The 21,652-nt window shown below is 48.5% G+C and overlaps 1 protein-coding gene across 2 annotated transcripts in view; it reads right to left on the reverse strand.

Moving 5' to 3' along the window:
* Positions 1-21,018, reverse strand: part of MIGA2 (mitoguardin 2) — a 72,117-nt gene extending 51,099 nt beyond the window's left edge. The window contains exons 1-3 of one of the 2 annotated variants that reach the window (XM_063936487.1): positions 20,795-21,018; positions 19,834-20,061; positions 9,052-9,262 (exon numbers count right to left, since the gene is read on the reverse strand). In XM_063936487.1, the coding sequence (XP_063792557.1) occupies positions 9,052-9,262; positions 19,834-19,929 (307 nt within the window). In that variant the 5' untranslated portion in view covers positions 19,930-20,061; positions 20,795-21,018. Of the gene's footprint in view, positions 1-9,051; positions 9,263-19,833; positions 20,062-20,742 lie in introns of both variants that reach the window. The other variant, XM_063936486.1, reaches the window with a different exon arrangement.
* Positions 21,019-21,652: the final 634 nt, after the last annotated feature.

A 21,652-nucleotide genomic window follows, 5' to 3' on the forward strand; every position in this document is an offset into this window, starting at 1 on the left:
TATCATGCGCGAAGTCCCATAGGAGCCTTTCTTAATTTACATCCCTGTAAACATCGCTCACACCTTGATGTTTTAGACCATAATTAATAACCCGTGGGGACCTGGTGCTTAGTTCAATCTCTAACAAAGTTTTAGGGAATGCATTTGATCATGTCTGGCAGATCCTTCCCCCTGTGTCTACAGCAGTTTGGAAGACTGATCGATCAGGATGAGGAAAGGCTTTCAAATCACAAAAACCATTATGCATAACCTTTGCATAATTACACAGCCTAATCCAAAATTGCAACCCACAATGGTACTGCAGACAAACGGTTACGTTTAATACAAAAATAAATAAATAAAACGTGATATAAATACATTTCTCTTACGTCCTAGAGGATGCTGGGGACTCCGTAAGGACCATGGGGATAGACGGACTCCGCAGGAGACATGGGCACTAAAAAGAACTTTAGATATGGGTGTGCACTGGCTCCTCCCTCTATGCCCCTCCTCCAGACCTCAGTTTGATACTGTGCCCAGAGGAGACTGGGTGAACTACAGGGAGCTCTCCTGAGTTCTCTGAAATAAATAATTTTGTTAGGTTTTTTATTTTTTAGGGAGCACTGCCGGCAACAGGCTCCCTGCATCATGGGACTGAGGAGAGAGAAGCAGACCTACTTAAATGATAGGCACTGCTTCTTAGGCTACTGGACACCATTAGCTCCAGAGGGAGTCGGAACGCAGGTCTCCCCTCGCAGTTCGTCCCAGAGCCGCGCCGCCATCCTCCTCACAGAGCCGGAAGATAGAAGCCGGGTGAGTATGAGAAGATATAAGACTTCAGAGGCGGCAGAAGACTTCAGATCTTCTTTGAGGTAACGCTGCGCGCCATTGCTCCCGCACATAACACACATGACAGGCACTGATGAATGCAGGCAGTAGCGGATCTTGCCACGGGCAAGCAGGACTTTTGCCCGGGGCGCCGCCTTCTGGAGGGTGCTGGCGCCATCCGGAGGGCGCCGCACCGTGGCAAGATCCGCCACTGCTGCCCGCTGTGTCCCCCGTCCGCCTCCGCTGCCCGCTGCCGTCCCCGTCCGCCTCCTGTGAAGGGAACTAGACGCTATGCGTCTAGTTTCCCTTCGTGGAGAGTAACTTTGCTGAGCGGTGCGCGATGACGTCATTGCGCACCGCACAGCAAAGGTCCTCTCCACGAAGGGAACTAGATGCATAGCGTCTAGTTTCCCTTCATGGAGAGGACCTTTTGCTGTGCGGTGCGCGATGACGTCATTGCGCACCGCTCAGCATTCAAGCGGCGCTAGCAATGTACAGGGGGCGTAACTGACCACGCCCCCTGTATTAGGACACGCCTCTTTTCCTGCCCGGGGCGCAGAGCGCCCTTGAACCGGCCCTGAATGCAGGGCACAGTGGGGGCGCCCTGAGCAGCAATTTTAAACCTCTGGGACTGGCCAAAAATATATATATAGGCTCTGCGCTGTATATAGGAAATCACCCGCCAGTTTTTAAAAGATATCGAGCGGGACCGAAGCCCGCCGCTGAGGGGGCGGAGCTTGATCCCTCAGCACTCACCAGCGCCATTTTTCTCCACAGCACACCGCTGAGAAGCTGGCTCCCCGAACTCTCCCCTGCTGAACACGGTGACAGAGGGTTTTAAAGAAGGGGGGGGGCACATAATTTGGCGCAGTGAATATATATATAGAATAAAAGCGCTATATCTATCTGGGAATTTTTTCCAGGGTAATTGGCACTGGGTGTGTGCTGGCATACTCTCTCTCTGTCTCTCCAAAGGGCCTTGTGGGGGAACTGTCTCCAGATTAGAGATTTCCCTGAGTGTGTGGGGTGTCGGTACGCGTGTGTCGGCATGTCTGAAGCAGAAGGCTCTTCTAGGGAGGAGGTGGAGCAAATAAGTGTGGTGTCTCCGTCGGCAAAGACGACACCTGACTGGTTGGATATGTGGAATGTTTTAAATGCAAATGTGAATTTATTACACAAAAGTTTGGACAAAGCAGAGTCCAGGGAATGTACAGGGAGTCTAGCCCTGCCTTTCACTATGTCGCAGGGACCTTCTGGGTCTCAAAAGCGCCCACTATCCCAAGTAGTAGACACTGATACTGACACGGACTCTGACTCCAGTGTCGACTACGATGATGCAAAGTTGCAGCCAAAATTGGCTAAAAGTATTCATTATATGATTATTGCAATAAAAGATGTGTTGCATATCACTGATGACCCCTCTGTACCGGACACGAGGGTCCACATGTTTAAAGAAAAGAAGCCTGAGGTTACTTTTCCCCCTTCACATGAGCTAAATGAGTTGTTTGAAAGGGCTTGGGAAACTCCAAACAAGAAACTGCAGATTCCCAAAAGGATTCTTATGGCGTATCCTTTCCCGGCTAAGGATAGGATACGGTGGGAATCCTCCACAAGGGTGGACAAAGTGTTGACACGCTTATCCAAAAAGGTAGCGTTGCCATCTCAAGATACCGCAACCCTCAAGGATCCTGCTGATCGCAGGCAGAAGACTACCTTAAAGTCAATTTACACACATACTGGTACTTTACTCAGACCGGCGATAGCGTCGGCTTGGGTTTGTAGCGCTGTAGCAGCGTGGACAGATACCTTATCGGCTGATATTGATGCACTGGATAAGGAAACCATTTTATTGACCCTGGGTCATATTAAGGATGCAGTCCTATATATGAGAGATGCTCAGAGAGACGTGGGCCTACTGGGTTACAGAGCCAACGCGATGGCGATTTCTACTAGGCGAGCCCTATGGACCCGATAATGAACGGGTGATGCCGACTCAAGCGGCATATGGAGGTTTTGCCTTACAAGGGTGAGGAATTGTTTGGAGAAGGTCTCACGGACCTGGTTTCCACAGCTACGGCAGGTAAATCAGCTTTTTTGCCAAAGGTTTCCTCACAGCCTAAGAAAACGCCACATTATCAGATGCAGTCCTTTCGGTCGCATAAATCCAAGAGAGTACGGGGATCTTCCTTTCTTGCCAGAGGTAAGGGCAAGGGGAAAAAGCTGCCAACTACAGCTAGTTCCCAGGAGCAGAAGTTCTCCCCAGCTTCTACAAAATCCACCGCATGACGCTGGGTCTCCGCTGAGGGAGTCCGCCCCAGTGGGGGCACGTCTTCAACTTTTCAGCCATGTCTGGGTTCAATCACAGGTGGATCCCTGGGCAATAGACATTGTTTCCCAGGGTTACAGGCTGGAATTCGAAGAGGTGCCTCCTCGCCGGTTTTTCAAATCGGCCCTACCGGCTTCTTCCCCAGAGAGGGAGGTGGTTTTAAATGCAATTTAAAAATTGTGTCTTCAACAAGTGGTAGTCAAAGTTCCCCTGCCTCAGCAGGGGATGGGGTATTACTCAATCCTGTTTGTGGTCCCGAAACCGGACGGTTCGGTCAGACAAATTCTGAATTTAAAATCCTTAAACCTATACTTAAAAAAGGTTCAAGTTCAAGATGGAATCGCTCAGAGCGGTCATCGCCAGCCTGGAGGGGGGGGATTATATGGTATCCCTGGACATAAAGGATGCTTACCTTCATGTCCCCATAAATCCTCCACATCAGGCGTTCCTGAGATTTGCTGTACAGGATTGTCATTACCAATTTCAGACGTTGCCGTTTGGGCTTTCCACGGCCCCGAGGGTTTTCACCAAGGTGATGGCGGAAATGATGGTGCTCCTGCGTAGGCAGGGAGTCACAATTATCCTGTACTTGGACGATCTTCTAATAAAAGCGAGATCAAGAAAGCAGTTGTTGAACAGCGTATCACTCTCCCTGAGGGTGTTGCAGCAGCACGGCTGGATTCTCAATCTACCAAAGTCACAGTTGGTTCCAACGAACTGATTGCCTTTCTTAGGCATGATTCTGTATACAGAACAGAAAAGGGTTTTTCTCCCGATGGAAAAGGCCCAGGAACTCCAGAGCTTGGTCAGAGACCTGTTGAAGCCGAAAAGGGTGTCGGTACATCTATGCACTCGAGTTCTGGGAAAGATGGTGGCGTCTTACGAGGCCATTCCATTCGGCAGGTTCCATGCGAGGACTTTTCAGTGGGACCTTCTGGACAAGTGGTCCGGGTCACATCTACATATACATCAGATGATCAGCCTGTCCCCAAGGGCCAGGGTATCTCTCCTGTGGTGGCTGCAGAGTGCTCACCTTCTAGAGGGTCGCAGGTTCGGCATTCAGGACTGGGTTCTGGTAACCACGGACGCGAGCCTCCGAGGATGGGGAGCAGTCACACAGGGAAGAAACTTCCAAGGTCTGTGGTCAAGCCAGGAGGCTTGTCTACACATCAACGTACTGGAATTAAGGGCCATATACAACGGCCTTCGTCAAGCGGAGAATTTGCTTTGCGACCTACCGGTTCTGATTCAGTCATACAACATCACCGCAGTGGCTCATGTAAACCGCCAAGGTGGAACAAAGAGCAGAGTGGCAATGGCAGAAGCCACCAGGATTCTTCGCTGGGCGGAAAATCATGTAAGCGCTCTGACAGCAGTCTTCATTCCGGGAGTGGACAACTGGGAAGCAGACTTCCTCAGCAGACACGATCTACATCCAGGAGAGAGGGGACTTCATCAGGAAGTCTTTGCAGAGATTACATAAGACGAAGAGGAGTACAGACAATTCTCATTGTTCCAGATTGGCCTCGAAGGGCCTGGTATCCGGATCTGCAGGAAATGCTCACAGAAGATCCGTGGCCTCTTCCTCTCAGAGAGGACCTGTTGCAACAGGGGCCCTGTCTGTTCCAAGACTTACCGCGGCTGCGTTTGACGGCTTGGCGGTTAAACGCCGGAACCGAGCGGAAAAGGGCATTCCGGATGAGGTCATTCCTACTCTGATAAAGGCTAGGAAGGAGGTGACAGCAAAACATTATCACCGTATATGGAGGAAGTATGTGTCTTGGTGTGAGTCCAAGAATGCTCCTCCGGAAGAATTTCATCTGGGCCGTTTTCTTCACTTCCTACAGACTGGAGTGAATTTGGGCCTAAAATTAGGCTCCATTAAAGTTCAGATTTCGGCCCTATCCATTTTCTTTCAGGAGGAATTGGCTTCTCTCCCAGAAGTCCAGACTTTTGTGAAGGGAGTGCTGCATATCCAGCCTCCTTTTGTGCCTCCAGTGGCACCATGGGACTTTAACGTGGTGTTACGGTTCCTTAAGTCTCACTGGTTTGAGCCGCTTCAAACGGTGGAATTAAAGTATCTCACTTGGAAGGTGGTCATGTTGTTGGCCTTGGCGTCTGCTAGGAGAGTATCTGAGTTAGCGGCTTTGTCTCACAAGAGCCCCTATCTGATCTTCCATGTGGATAGAGCGGAGTTGAGGACTCGTCCTCAATTTTTGCCTAAGGTGGTTTCCTCTTTTCCTATGAACCAACCTATTGTGGTGCCTGTGGCTACGCGGGACTTGGGGGATTCCGAGTCCCTTGATGTGGTCAGGGCATTGAAAATTTATGTAGCCAGAACGGCTCGTGTTAGGAAAACAGAGGCACTGTTTGTCCTGTATGCAACCAACAAGGTTGGCGCTCCTGCTTCTAAGCAGACTATTGCTCGCTGGATCTGTAACACGATTCAGCAGACTCATTCTACGGCTGGATTACCGTTACCAAATTCAGTAAAGGCCCATTCCACTAGGAAGGTGGGCTTTTCTTGGGCGGCTGCCCGAGGTGTCTCGGCGTTACAGCTTTGCCGAGCGGCGACTTGGTCGGGTTCAAACACCTTTGCAAAGTTCTACAAGTTTGATACCCTGGCTGAGGAGGACCTCATGTTTGTTCAATCGGTGCTGCAGAGTCATCCGCACTCTCCCGCCTGTTTTGGAGCTTTGGTATAATCCCCATGGTCCTTACGGAGTCCCCAGCATCCTCTAGGACGTAAGAGAAAATAAGATTTTAAACCTACCGGTAAATCTTTTTCTCCTAGTCCGTAGAGGATGCTGGGCGCCCGTCCCAGTGCGGACTAAATTCTGAAAGACTTGTATATAGTTTTGGCTTACATAAGGGTTATGTTACAGTTTGATCAGTCTCGGGCTGATGCTGTTTTGTTTCATACTGTTAACTGGTTTGTATATTCCATGTTATACGGTGTGGATGGTGTGGGCTGGTGTGAATCTTGCCCTTGGATTAACAAAATCCTTTCCTCGTACTGTCCGTCTCCTCTGGGCACAGTTTCTCTAACTGAGGTCTGGAGGAGGGGCATAGAGGGAGGAGCCAGTGCACACCCATATCTAAAGTTCTTTTTAGTGCCCATGTCTCCTGCAGAGCCCGTCTATTCCCCATGGTCCTTACGGAGTCCCCAGCATTCTCTACGGACTAGGAGAAAAAGATTTACCGGTAGGTTTAAAATCTTATTATTTATGACATATGTATACATGCACTCCATAGCTTTTTACAACGCCCATGCATAACAGACAATTTAAATGGCAGAATTATTTGAATGCATAATGTATTACTAGATGAACAGGCCATGTTTCATGTGGGTACCACTCACTCCAGTTTCCTGGAGTAACACATTACTAAAATCAAACACATGCCATTCTCATCTATGCAAGGTCTGCAATGAAAACAGGAGTTGGAGGGATAAACAGCAACAGGACAAGAGAAAGCTGGTTATATACCCTAAGGTAAGCATTGTACAGTTGGTGAATACAATTAGTGTGTTCCAAGATGGCTGCCTTCTATGTAATATTGTTATATCTGCCTCCCGTGCACTGCACATGGTTTTGCCCATTAGCTAACAAATTTGCTGCTGATCTGAATCAGGCTGTGCACACACGGCGCGATGCGCCGCACAGTCCGACATTGACTAATCGATGGGGCCGGAGCCTGGCCCCGCCGATATAGTCAATGTTGGGCTGCCTGCACAGTCTATTTTTCCTTGCGATGCCGATCCCGCGGGACCGCGCATCGGCATTGCAGGGACTATACACATGGTGCGATATGCTCTATATTTTCTTACGATTTTAACTATATAGTCAAAATCGAAATAAATATCGCACCGGGTGTACACAGCTTTAGGCCCCTTGTGCACTGCAGGTGGGGCAGATGTAACATGTGCAGAGAGAGAGTTAGATTTGGGTGGGTTATATTGTTTCTGCGCAGGGTAAATACTTTTTTTTACACTGCAATTTAGATTTCAGTTTGAACACACCCCACCCAAATCTAACTCTCTCTGCACGTTATATCTGCCCCCCCCCCTGCACTGCACATGGTTTTGCCCATTAGAGAACAATTTTGCTTCTGCAATCAGATCTAAATTAGGCCCCAAATACATTAAGTGGATACAGTACAATACAGTAAGTGGCTTTCTCCTACAGACAATACCATACCTCACTAGCAATTTATTTACCTATATTATGTCATCGTCAGGCTGCCCTTCTCTTATCAGCCAAATGCTCTCTGTAGTGTCCTTCATAGGGCATTAGAGGACAGAGGAGGTAATTCAGACTGGATCGCTGCAGCGGCAGCAATCGCAGTCTGAATTACTATGTGCAGTGCGCACTGCGCATGTGCAGCCAGTGAGATGCTATCAGCATCTCACTGGTGCGATCGCCTCTGCCTGATTGACAGCAGAGGCGGTCGCGGGAGGGGCTTATAAACGGCGTTAGAATGCCATTGGCGAGGCGTGTCCGGACCGCTGGGTGGGCGGGCCGCGGTGGCTGCGTGACGTCACACACAACAGTTGCGACCGGGGACGAGCTAGCAGGGAGCTACTTGTCAGGTACAAAAGCATAAAAAGTATCACCGTTGTGCGATGCTTTTGTACCTGTGCGGGGGAGGAGGGGGGGGGGGGGGGATAAGGGACTGATATGCGGGGCGGACTAGTCCTGTGCTGGGCGTCCCCCCGCATGTCAGAGTAAATGATCGTAGATGTTCTAAATTTAACACATCTATGATCAGGTCTGAATTACCCCCAGAGTCTGAGAATTTACAGCCTACGGCAATGGCTCTCAACTCCAATCCTCAAGAACCCCAACAGGACTTTTATGGTTTTCTTTAACCATGTACAGGTGAGTTAATCTATTTTGCTGGGACAGTTATCCCACCTATTTTCACATACTGTATATCAATCCCGAAAACATGACCTGGTGGGGGTTCTTGAGGACTGAAGTTGGGAACCACTGGCCTACAGCATAGTAAAATATAAAATAGAACTTTTAGGGGGAGATGTACTAAGCAGTGATAAAAGTGGAGAAGTGAGCCAGTGGAGAAGTTGCCCATGGCAACCAATCAGCATTGACGTAACATTTATAATTTGCATACTATAAAAGTATACAGAGCAGCTGATTGGTTGCAATGGGCAACTTCTCCACTGGCTAACTTCTCCGCTTTTATCACTGCTTAGTACATCTTCCCCTAACAACAAATTATCACCAATTTGAAGGAATCCACATTATGGAAAGGGCTGTTGTCATTCTTCCCTGCACAGCACACTCTTGCACCCCCCAAACCCTGATGGTCTGCATCTTCCATCCTGTTCTTACATATAGGACACGGGGGGGGGGGGGGGGGGGGGGGTCATTCCGAGTTGATCGTAGCTGTACTATCATCTTCCCTGACATGCGGGGGGACGCCCAGCACAGGGCTAGTCCACCCCGCATGTCAGTCTGGCCCCCTCCGCACAAATACAAAAGCATCGCCTTTGTATTTGAGGAGTAACTCCCGGCCAGCGCAGCTCCTGAGGCTGGCCAGGTGTTAATTGTCGCTGCCGCTGGTCGCAGCCGCTGCGGCCTGCCCCCCCAACGGTCCGGCCACGCCTGCGTTGGCCGTACCGCTCCACCTAATCGGCGGCGTTAAGCCCCCTCCCGCCTGCATGCGCAGTTCCGACCCGATCGCTGTGACAAACTGCAGCGAGCAATCGGGTCAGAATGACCCCCACTAAATGTTACATATTACCAGCACACATGCAACCTCATCTATCTGTAATGTATTCAAGTATTGATGTGGTTCAGTATTTCCAGATTGTAAAACAGAATAAAACAACTTGCCTAGAAATAATGTATACGGTATATTCACATAGCAGCTCTCCCAGCAGTAACATGACTTACCTTTCTGTACAGAAGAGGTGTGTCTTACAGGTAAGACTGCTGCAGGGACCCCGCCCGGCTTCAGGCCTCCGCTATCTGCTGTTATCTGCTTTTTCTTATGCTTTCGCCTTTTTAGCTGGTGAGCGGCCAGGGCCAGGGCCACTGTTCCCAGAGCGGTGGCAAACAGGACTTTCCGCAGCCCTGGTGACAGTCTGAGCTGAGAGAAGGTAGTCTGCAGAGAGAGGAAGTCCCACAGATAAATCAGGCTTCATTAGAAAACCAGAATAAAATCAACCTTACAGTAATCATTGATTTCGTCATCTATGCAATAATAAGAATTTACTTACCGATAATTCTATTTCTCGTAGTCCGTAGTGGATGCTGGGGACTCCGTAAGGACCATGGGGAATAGCGGCTCCGCAGGAGACTGGGCACAAAAGTAAAGCTTTAGAACTACCTGGTGTGCACTGGCTCCTCCCCCTATGACCCTCCTCCAAGCCTCAGTTAGGATACTGTGCCCGGACGAGCGTACACAATAAGGAAGGATTTTGAATCCCGGGTAAGACTCATACCAGCCACACCAATCACACCATATAACTTGTGATCTAAACCCAGTTAACAGCATGATAACAGAGGAGCCTCTAGAAAAGATGGCTCACTACAGCAATAACCCGATTTTTTTGGTAACAATAACTATGTACCAGTATTGCAGACAATCCGCACTTGGGATGGGCGCCCAGCATCCACTACGGACTACGAGAAATAGAATTATCGGTAAGTAAATTCTTATTTTCTCTAACGTCCTAAGTGGATGCTGGGGACTCCGTAAGGACCATGGGGATTATACCAAAGCTCCCAAACGGGCGGGAGAGTGCGGATGACTCTGCAGCACCGAATGAGAGAACTCCAGGTCCTCCTCAGCCAGGGTATCAAATTTGTAGAATTTTGCAAACGTATTTGCCCCTGACCAAGTAGCTGCTCGGCAAAGTTGTAAAGCCGAGACCCCTCGGGCAGCCGCCCAAGATGAGCCCACCTTCCTTGTGGAATGGGCTTTTACAGATTTAGGCTGTGGCAGGCCTGCCACAGAATGTGCAAGCTGAATTGTACTACAAATCCAACGAGCAATAGTCTGCTTAGAAGCAGGAGCACCCAGCTTGTTGGGTACATACAGAATAAACAACGAGTCAGATTTTCTGACTCCAGCCGTCCTGGAAACCTATATTTCCAGGGCTCTGACAACGTCTAGCAACTTGGAGTCCTCCAAGTCCCTAGTAGCCGCAGGCACCACAATAGGTTTATTCAGGTGAAACGCTGAAAACCACCTTAGGGAGAAACTGAGGACAAGTCCTCAATTCCGCCCTGTCCAAATGGAAAATCAGATGAGGGCTTTTACAGGATAAAGCCGCCAATTCTGACACGCACCTGGCCCAGGCCAGGGCCAACAGCATGACCACTTTCCATGTGAGATATTTTAAGTCCACATATTTAAGTGGTTCAAACCAATGTGACTTTTGGAACCCAAAAACTACATTTAGATCCCAAGGTGCCACTGGAGGCACAAAAGGAGGCTGTATATACAGTACCCCTTTCACAAACGTCTGAACTTCAGGGACTGAAGCTAGTTCTTTTTGGAAGAAAATTGACAGGGCCGAAATTTTAACCTTAATGGACTCCCATTTCAGGCCCATAGACACTCCTGTTTGCAGGAAATGTAGGAATCGACCTAGTTGAAAAATTCCTCCGTCGGGGCCTTACTGGCCTCGCACCACGCAACATATTTTCGCCAAATGCGGTGATAATGTTTTGCGGTTATATCTTTCCTGGCTTTGATCAGGATAGGAATGACTTCATCCGGAATGCCTTTCTCCTTCAGGATCCGGCGTTCAACCGCCATGCTGTCAAACGCAGCCGCGGTAAGTCTTGGAACAGACAGGGTCCTTGCTGGAGCAGGTCCCTTCTTAGAGGTAGAGGCCACGGATCCTCCGTGAGCATCTCTTGAAGTTCCGGTTACCAAGTCCTTCTTGGCCAATCCGGAGCCACGAATATAGTGCTTACTCCTCTCCATCTTATAATTCTCAGTACCTTGGGTATGAGAGGCAGAGGAGGGAACACATACACTGACTGGTACACCCACTGTGTTACCAGAGCGTCCACCGCTATTGCCTGAGGGTCCCTTGACCTGGCGCAATACTTGTCGAGTTTTATAAACATGTAGAAGACTTCTGGGTGAAGTCCCCACTCTCCCGGGTGGAGGTCGTGTCTGCTGAGGAAGTCTGCTTCCCAGTTGTCCACTCCCGGAATGAATACTGCTGACAGTGCTATCACATGATTTTCCGCCCAGCGAAGAATCCTTGCAGCTTCTGCCATTGCCCCCCCTGCTTCTTGTGTCACCCTGTCTGTTTACGTGGGTGACTGCCGTGATGTTGTCCGAATGGATCAACTCCGGGTGACCTTGAAGCAGAGGTCTTGCTGAGCTTAGAGCATTGTAAATGGCCCTTAGCTTCAGGATATTTATGTGAAGTGATGTCTCCAGGCTTGACCATAAGCTCTGGAAATTCCTTCCCTGTGTGACTGCTCCCCAGCCTCGCAGGTTGGCATCCGTGGTCACCAGGACCCAGTCCTGAATGTGCGGCCCTCTAGAAGATGAGCACTCTGCAACCACCACAGGAGAGACACCCTTGTGCTTGGTGACAGGGTTATCCGCTGATGCATCTGAAGATGCGACCAGGACCATTTGTCCAGCAGGTCCCACTGGAAAGTTCTTGCGTGGAATCTGCCGAATGGGATTGCTTCGTAGGAAGCCACCATTTTTCCCAGAACCCTTTCATTGATGTACTGAGACTTGGCTCGGTTATAGGAGGTTCCCGACTAGCTCGGATAACTCCCTGACTTTCTCCTCCGGGAGAAACACCTTTTTCTGGACTGTGTCCAGGATCATCCCTAGGAACAGACGACAAGTCGTCGGAATCAGCTGCGATTTTGGAATATTGAGAATCCAATCGTGCTGCCGCAACACTACCTGAGATAGTGCTACACCGACCTCCAACTGTTCCCTGGATCTTACCCTTATCAGGGAATCGTCCAAGTAAGGGATAACTAAAATTCCCTTCCTTCGAAGGAGTATCATCATTTCGGCCATTACCTTGGTAAAGACCCGGGGTGCCGTGGACCATCCATACGGCAGCGTCTGAAACTGATAGTGACAGTTCTGTACCATAAACCTGAGGTACCCTTGGTGAGAAGGGTAAATTGAGACATGAAGGTAAGCATCCTTGATGTCCCGAGACATCATGTAGTCCCCTTCTTCCAGGTTCGCAATCACTGCTCTGAGTGACTCAATCTTGAATTTGAACCTCCGTATGTAAGTGTTCAAGATTTTAGATTTAGAATCGGTCTCACCGAGCCGTCCGGCTTCGGTACCACAACAGTGTGGAATAATACCCCGTTCCCTGTTGCAGGAGGGGTACCTTGATTATCACCTGCTGGGAATACAGCTTGTGAATGGCTTCCAAAACTGCCTCCCTGTCAGAAGGAGACATCGGTAAAGCCGACTTTAGGAAACGGCGAGGGGGAGACGTCTCGAATTCCAATTTGTACCCCTGAGATATCACCTGAAGGATCCAGGGGTCTACTTGCGAGTGAGCCCACTACGCGCTGAAATTCATTGAGACGGGCCCCCACCGTGCCTGATTCTGCTTGTAAAGCCCCAGCGTCATACTGAGGGCTTGGCAGAGGCGGGAGAGGGCTTCTGTTCCTGGGAACTGGCTGATTTCTGCAGCCTTTTTCCTCTCCCTCTGTCACGGGGTAGAAATGAGGAACCTTTTGCCCGCTTGCCCACGAAAAGACTGCGCCTGATAATACGGCGTCTTCTTAAGTTGAGAGGCGACCTGGGGTACAAACGTGGATTTCCCAGCTGTTGCCGTGGCCACCAGGTCTGAAAGACCGACCCCAAATAACTCCTCCCCTTAATAAGGCAATACTTCCAAATGCCGTTTGGAATCCGCATCACCTGACCACTGTCGTGTCCATAACCCTCTACTGGCAGAAATGGACAACGCACTTATACTTGATGCCAGTCGGCAAATATTCCGCTGTGCATCACGCATATATAGAAATGCATCTTTTAAATGCTCTATAGGCAATAATATACTGTCCCTATCTAGGGTATCAATATTTTCAGTCAGGGAATCCGACCACGCCAACCCAGCACTGCACATCCAGGCTGAGGCGATTGCTGGTCGCAGTATAACACCAGTATGTGTGTAAATACATTTTAGGATACCCTCCTGCTTTCTATCAGCAGGATCCTTAAGGGCGGCCATCTCAGGAGAAGGTAGAGCCCTTGTTCTTACAAGCGTGTGAGCGCTTTATCCACCCTAGGGGGTGTTTCCCAACGCACCCTAACCTCTGGCTGGAAAGGATATAATGCCAATAACATTTTAGAAATTATCAGTTGTTATCGGGGGAAACCCACGCATCATCACACACCTCATTTAATTTCTCAGATTCAGGAAAACTACAGGTAGTTTTTCCTCACCGAACATAATACCCCTTTTTGGTAGTACTCGTATTATCAGAAATGTGTAAAACATTTTTCATTGCCTCAATCATGTAACGTGTGGCCCTACTGGAAGTCACATTTGTCTCTTCACCGTCGACACTGGAGTCAGTATCCGTGTCGGCGTCTATATCTGCCATCTGAGGTAACGGGCGCTTTAGAGCCCCTGACGGCCTATGAGACGTCTGGACAGGCACAAGCTGAGTAGCCGGCTGTCTCATGTCAACCACTGTCTTTTATACAGAGCTGACACTGTCACGTAATTCCTTCCAACAGTTCATCCACTCAGGTGTCGACCCCCTAGGGGGTGACATCACTATTACAGGCAATCTGCTCCGTCTCCACATCATTTTTCTCCTCATGCATGTCGACACAAACGTACCGACACACAGCACACACACAGGGAATGCTCTGATAGAGGACAGGACCCCACTAGCCCTTTGGGGAGACAGAGGGAGAGTTTGCCAGCACACACCAGAGCGCTATATATATACAGGGATAACCTTATATAAGTGTTTTTCCCCTTATAGCTGCTTTTTTTTTTAATACTGCGCGTAATTAGTGCCCCCCTCTCTTTTTTAACCCTTTCTGTAGTGTAGTGACTGCAGGGGAGAGCCAGGGAGCTTCCCTCCAACGGAGCTGTGAGGGAAAATGGCGCCAGTGTGCTGAGGAGATAGGCTCCGCCCCCTTCTCGGCGGCCTTATCTCCCGTTTTTTTGTGTATTCTGGCAGGGGTTAAATTCATCCATATAGCCCAGGAGCTATATGTGATGTATTTTTCGCCATCTAAGGTGTTTTTATTGCGTCTCAGGGCGCCCCCCCCCAGCGCCCTGCACCCTCAGTGACCGGAGTGTGAAGTGTGCTGAGAGCAATGGCGCACAGCTGCGGTGCTGTGCGCTACCTTATTGAAGACAGGACGTCTTCTGCCGCCGATTTCCCGGACCTCTTCTGTCTTCTGGCTCTGTAAGGGGGCCGGCGGCGCGGCTCTGGGACCCATCCATGGCTGGGCCTGTGATCGTCCCTCTGGAGCTAATGTCCAGTAGCCTAAGAAGCCCAATCCACTCTGCACGCAGGTGAGTTCGCTTCTTCTCCCCTTAGTCCCTCGATGCAGTGAGCCTGTTGCCAGCAGGTCTCACTGAAAATAAAAAACCTAAAACTAAACTTTTCACTAAGCAGCTCAGGAGAGCCACCTAGTGTGCACCCTTCTCGTTCGGGCACAAAAATCTAACTGAGGCTTGGAGGAGGGTCATAGGGGGAGGAGCCAGTGCACACCAGGTAGTTCTAAAGCTTTACTTTTGTGCCCAGTCTCCTGCGGAGCCGCTATTCCCCATGGTCCTTACGGAGTCCCCAGCATCCACTTAGGACGTTAGAGGAATTTCAATCTTGGGTTCTACTCTGACCACAGCACTATCTCTGTGACGTTTGTATGTACGACCTGTGTTAACGTGGCTTTTCCGGGTGTTCTGGTTTCCACCCATACTACAAATACACAATGGTAGGGTACTTGGCTTCTTTAGAAATTAATCAGAGTGTTGGTTTGGCAAAGAAATTAAACAGTTAGCTCCTCTGGAGCAGGGACTTATGTAAGCAATTAAATATTCTTTGACTTTGTAACATGTAGGTGCTACATACCAAAAAAGTCATCAATAATAATAATAATAATAATAATAATAATAATAATAAGAATACTATTAATAGTAAAGGAGTTGAACCACCGAATCAGTTAGTAAGGTACTAAGGGACTGGTTCAACCTTGGATACATACCCGATTCGGTCACATTTTACTGATGTTTTTGGGACTGCGCATGTGCCGGAGCCGCAGCGCACATGTCTAATGATTGTGCTGCAGCTCCAGTCACAGTGCAGTTAGCGACAGGCTGTAGGCATTTCGGGGCTGAATCAGCGTTCCAGAAAACAGATGCGCATCGGCCCCATTTTCAGGGCCAGTGGCTGTGTCAGTTTCATTAGCCACTAGTTTTGCCGGACATCCTGAGTGAAGGTTACTCAGAGGTCCAATGCGGTGACCGATGGTCGCGATGTTGATGCGATGCTGCGGTTATGGACGCAGCCAGCGGATCAGGGAAGCCGGCAGTGGGCGTCCTTTTACACAACATTCCTCCTGCGGCTTTTGCAGATTTTCGTGGTGACATTTGCATCCACCTCTGAATCAGTCACTAATAATACAAATTTTGGCAGAAATGTCTGAAAATCCCGGCTGATACCCGGCATTTCAGTGCCAGGTAGTTTTGCCACTCTCTGCCTGACCCCCTTTCAAAGGGAAGGGGGTCCTAATTTGCACACCATAATTAGGTAATGAGGTGCTACTCTGCATGAGACTTAATACAGTGTACGGAGGAAAAAAGTAGCAGGTGCACTATCTCACACTAGGTCAACCTGTAATAACCAGAGGCATTTAGCATATTCCTGGCCAGGGCTATGAGCTTACCCACCGCACCAAGGTAGCCTCTCATTGGGTAAGTCCCTAACACTGAACCCCTGTAGTTAGTGCTAGGGACTTACCCAATGAGAGGTTACCTTGGCGCGGTGGGTAAGCTCATAGCCCTGGCCAGGAATATGCTAAACGCCTCTGGTTATTACAGGTTGAGCTAGTGTGAGATAGTGCACCTGCTACTTTTTTCCTCTGTACACTGACCCCTCTTTCACACAAACAAAGCAAATTACCGGGTCAAGAATTTCTACCCCATAATTTACGGACCAAAACAGGTATTTTGTCTGTGTGAAAGGGTTAACTCGGGTCGCAATTCCTAGGTCTCCAGCCCTGGTAAATTCCTGGGTCGAAGTCCTGGGAATTTCAAGCCGGGTTGACCCTTTCGCACAGAAAAAGGACCTGTGTTAATTGGCAAATTACCGGGCAGAACTTCTTCACCCAAGAATTTGCCTTTCTGTGTGAAAACTACATAACTCCATTCAATGATGTGCTCCTCTCTCTTTGGTCTTCCCAGGACCAAAAAAGTGTATAGTGAGAAGGAAATGCTGTATGTATAACACTGAGTGTTTCCCAAAAAGACAAAGGGGTATTTCCAATTGCAGCTGAAAGCTGCCGTCTGTCGGAAAAACAGCAGTTTTCAACTTTTTTAGGTCGGAAGGGGTTCCGACCTATTCAATACACCCCAAAATTATACCGGAATTCCGACTTGTCGGAAAGCACGTGGCTCGGCGGAATAGCAGCCGATCCATGTGCTTCTGTCGGAAACGGGGCCAAATCCGACAGGTTTTGGCCCCCTTTACAAACATCTCAATCCAACTTTAAAAAAAGTCGGATTGAGATGAGGGAGCTGAAAGGAGGAGACGGGGAGAGCCGCGGGGAGAGCAGTGGCTACAGCAGCGTAGCAGGAGGTTGGGGCACCGCTGCCGCTCACGGCAACATCCACCCGGCTCCAGCAAGCGAGGTCCCGCTTGCTGTAGCGGGTGGACGCAGCTGTGAGGTCTGGCGGCGGTGCCACATCCTCCTGCTACGGCACTACGCTGCTCTCCCCTGTCTCCCCGCTGGTCTCCCCGTCTCCTCCTCTCCCTCATCTCTATCCGACTTTTTTTAAAGTTGGATTGAGATGGTCAGGAATGGCCAAATCCTGTCGGATTTGGCCGTTCATTGAATAGCCCTTGTCGGATACATTCTGACCAATGCATGTCGGAATGGATCCGACTTTAATTGAATATACCCCAGAGTATTTAATAAAGTACATATGAGTCACAATAAAACACAGTAATAAACACAGTAAAAAAACAGATAAAAACAAAGGATGTTTGAGAACCAACAGGTTTATCCTTAAATGGCATGCATCTCAGGATCTCCTTAGCACATGGCATGCATCTAAAGTCAAACGGATGTGATTTCTGTTGCGAATATGTCAAAATCCTTTGCAGAATGCAGAAATATAGGAACCAGAAGAGATCTTACCCTGTTACTGGTATTGGAGCCACAGGTGGTATTGCAGTGGGTTCCGGTATGAATGGTCGACAATGTTAAGGTTGACACTCATTAGGTCGACCACTATTGGTTGACATTGACATGGTCGACATAGACAAATGGTTGACACATGACAATTGTCGACACGTGAAAGGTCGACACATGAAAAGGTCTACATGAGCTTTGTTGTTGTTTTTTGTGTGTCGTTTTCTGCGTAAAGTGACGCGTAACCCCAATTAGTGCACCGCATTCACTCGCCATGCTTCGGGCAAGGTGCCTAGCTGCGCTCGCCACAGGTTACCGTTCCCAATCGTAGTCCATGTGGATCGTAAAGTATGAAAAAGCTCCAAAAAAGCAAAAAGTGTCGACCTTTCCTGTTTCGACAATTTGTCCATGTTGACAATGTCAATGTCGACCAATAGTGGTCGACCTAATGAGTGTCGACCTTAACATTGTTAACCATCTGAACGGATACCATTGCGGTTCCGGTATGAATGGTCGACAATGTTAAGGTCGACACTCATTAGGTCGACCACTATTGGTCAACGTGGACAAATGGTCGACACAAGAAAATGCCGACATGAGTTGTTGTTTTGTGTCGTTTTCTGTGTAAAGTGACGGGGGACCCCAGTTAGTGCACCGCTTCGCTCGCCATGCTTCGGGAATAACACCTTAACATTGTCGACCATCTGAACGGATACCATTGCAGTGGTATTACACACCGCTGGGTCCCAAACCTTAAAACCAGGCAGTCACTGGTCGTCACTGGTAGCCACACGTCAACGCGTTTCGAGCCTCCTTGGGCTCTTTGTCCAGGTTTGGCGTGACCATACAGTTTATGAACAAAAATTAAATGCAGATCCACACTGCTTATACATAGGTGCACCAATGTGGATGTTAAGCACATTACAAATGTGCATTTCCTTTATTAGACCCTTGGAACAGCTGCACCTGAAAACATGCATGGTGAAACCAGTGAGATGTCACTTCAAAGTTCAACTTTAGGAGCACTCCTATATAGGACAAGCCCTAAGGGGTCATTCCAACATGATCGCACGCTAGGATTTTTCGCTGCGCTGCGATCAGGTCAGAACTGCGCATGCACCGCAATGCGAAGGTGCATCATACGGGTACAAAGCGGATCGTTGCTGGGTGATGGATTTTACGAAGAATCCATTCACACAGCCAATCACAAGGAGATCGACAGGAAGAGGGCATTTGTGGGTGTCAACTGACCGTTTTCTGGGAGTGGTTGGAAAAACGCAGGTGTGTCGAAGCGTTTGCAGAGCGGGTGTCTGACGTCCGGGACTGGACAGGCTGAAGTGATCGCAGCGGCTGAGTAAGTTCTGAGATACTCAGAAACTGCACAAAACTTTTTTGTAGTGCTCGGATGCACATGCGATCGTACACTTGCAAAGCAAAAATACACTCCCCTATAGGCGGCGACTATCTGTTCGCAGCGCTGCAAAAAATAGCTAGTGAGCGATCAACTCGGAATGACCCCCCTAGTCTTCTGCAATTGAGATCAAGTCCTTTTGTTGCACACCAGCCTCTAAGGCAGCCATTAAAGTTCAGAAAAGGCACTACTTAAATAATCTCAACCCCAACAGTGTGACAGAGAATGCAGCCATCACTCCCCAATCGCCTAACCTTTGTCCAGAACAGTGGCTCTATCCTGCAGGAAAGTGCATCCTCACAATTTGTTCGCGTCAACATACTGAGATTTTACTCAAGGTCTAGTTCCAAACCATCTACAACGACTGACAGTAATAACTGCATAACATACGCTACATTCTTTCTATGGAAGTGCCTAATATTTACAAGTCCTGTTACCAATTTCTCCAGAGGACGAGACTCTGCTATGGAATTTGTGAAGATAAACAGGTTTATCATTTTCTCTAAGGGCCCTACACATTTTACGATGCGCCGCCGAGGTGCCCGACGGCCGATACGGCCGACGAGCGACCCGGCGGCGGGGGGGGCAGTGACGGGGGGAGTGAAGTTTCTTCACTCCCCCCGTCACGCGGCTGCATTGAAGTGCAGGCAAATATGGACGAGATCGTCCATATTGGCCTGCATGCACAGCCGACGGGAGACCAGCGATGAACGAGCGCGGGGCCGCGCATCGTTCATCGCTGGAGTCTCCACACTGAAAGATATGAACGAGTTCTCGTTCATTTATGAACGAGATCGTTCATATCTTTCAGAAAATCGGCCAGTGTGTAGGGCCTATAACAAGACACAGACATAATAGCTGATCACTATAGCAAGCTCCAATAACAGATACATCAGTGATACTGATAACAGGTTGTGTTTACCTGTCCAAAGGTTGTGTACAAGAATACGGGTATTTCTGCCACGGTCATAGCCAAAGCCTGGATAATGGACATGCCCTCCGCTCTCTGGAATGCCATACTGATTAGATAGGCAGAGCGCAGACACAAGAAAAATAATCTATTCCAGTGCAGACATCAAATCCATCTGTTCCGGATCAGACGCAAGGTACATGATTGGATGATGGGACACCTGCATCAACCTATCAGCTCCTGAAAATTAGTAAATGCATTCAGAACTATTTCAACAACAAACCGCACATTAATCTGCTACTTAGTTGGCAAATTCTTGAAAGAACACATGCTCTCAGATTAAAAGATTTTTACTGAAATAATTCAAAAGGTGCAAATATATAACAACACCATGGCAGAGTTATTAGTTTTAATTGACTAACTTACACAAAACAAATGAACGCTACCTGCTGATTGAGAGTAATAGATTTAGTGCAGATTTGGGCAACACTGTGCATTAATCACCATCACGATCAATGCCTATACACACTATTCTGTAAACAGTAAATATAGGGTTCCGGTACCATTTGTCCACGGACAGCATGCATGCTATGGAGCACTACAAATAAACAATCTGTACACAGCTAGCTCACAATCATTAATAACAAACCGTAAATATACAATAACAGAATCAGAGGTCTATTTACTAAGCCTTGGAGAGAGATAAAGTACCAGACAATCGGCTATTAACTGCAATGTTACAGACTGTTTGGAAAAAAAATGGCAGGAGCTGGTTGGCTGGTATTTTAGCTCTCGCCAAGGTTTAGTAAATAGACCACTTACTGTAGGTCTAAAGTAGAGAGATTGAGAAGAAGAGGAGATAACACTTACAGCCTCTTCCTGCTACTATAATAATACATATAAATGTCATTCTATGTGCACCTCTTATGTGAGACTCAGCACTGGACATTTGACGTGAGTAGCAGCAGGGCACCTGGCATTAGCTGGATGGATAGAAGCAAAACAGCAGCTCCAATCCGCACTCAGTGCTTCCAGGCTCCAGAAGGGCAGCGTCTCCTCCAATACAGCGCAGCCGAACCCTACAGTCACAGGGACATCTCGCACAACCAATCCAATGCAGAATGACCCGCCCCTGTCACAGTGATGTCCAATCCGTACAGCAAGCGAGGCATCCGCGTCCCTCACACATGGGTGGTTGCGCTGGGCGATCAGAAGACGCTTCCTGGTCGCTGCCCTTCCTCATTGTTAGGCTAACGTCACATAAAAGGGGCGTGTTCGCATTTAAAGAGACAGAAGCTCAAGAACTGTGATGTGATGTGATTTTGGGGAATGGTTACAGGGGATCCGGTCTGAAGATCGACACTGTCTAGGTCGACAATGTTTAGGTCGACCACTATAGGTCGACAGTTACTAGGTCGACAGGGTTGGAATGTCGACATGTGCTAGGTCAACAGGTCAAAAGGTCGACCTATAGTGGTTGACCTAAACATTGTCGACCTAGACACTGTCGATCTAATGATCCACACCCGGTTACAGAAGGATATGGGAAATTGAACAACACAGGCTGCACAGACAATTGAAGTTCAAATACATTTTTCTAAAAAAAAAAAGAGTTACAAAGCCAAGCACTGAATAAATTCCTGCAGTGGTCAAGAAACTACAGCCGCATTCGACTTTTGATCCCCCTTCCAGTAACCCTTCAGTTAAAACTTTTTGTAACCAAACAAACCAAGGACAATTCTAGCAACAAACCAAGGACAATTCTAATGAGTTACATACCTCATTCTCTAACCTTACATTTGAAGAACGTGGGGCTTTAAAGAATTTGTCC

The sequence above is a fragment of the Pseudophryne corroboree genome, chromosome 8 (genome assembly GCF_028390025.1).
Source record: "Pseudophryne corroboree isolate aPseCor3 chromosome 8, aPseCor3.hap2, whole genome shotgun sequence".
NCBI lineage: Eukaryota > Metazoa > Chordata > Amphibia > Anura > Myobatrachidae > Pseudophryne > Pseudophryne corroboree.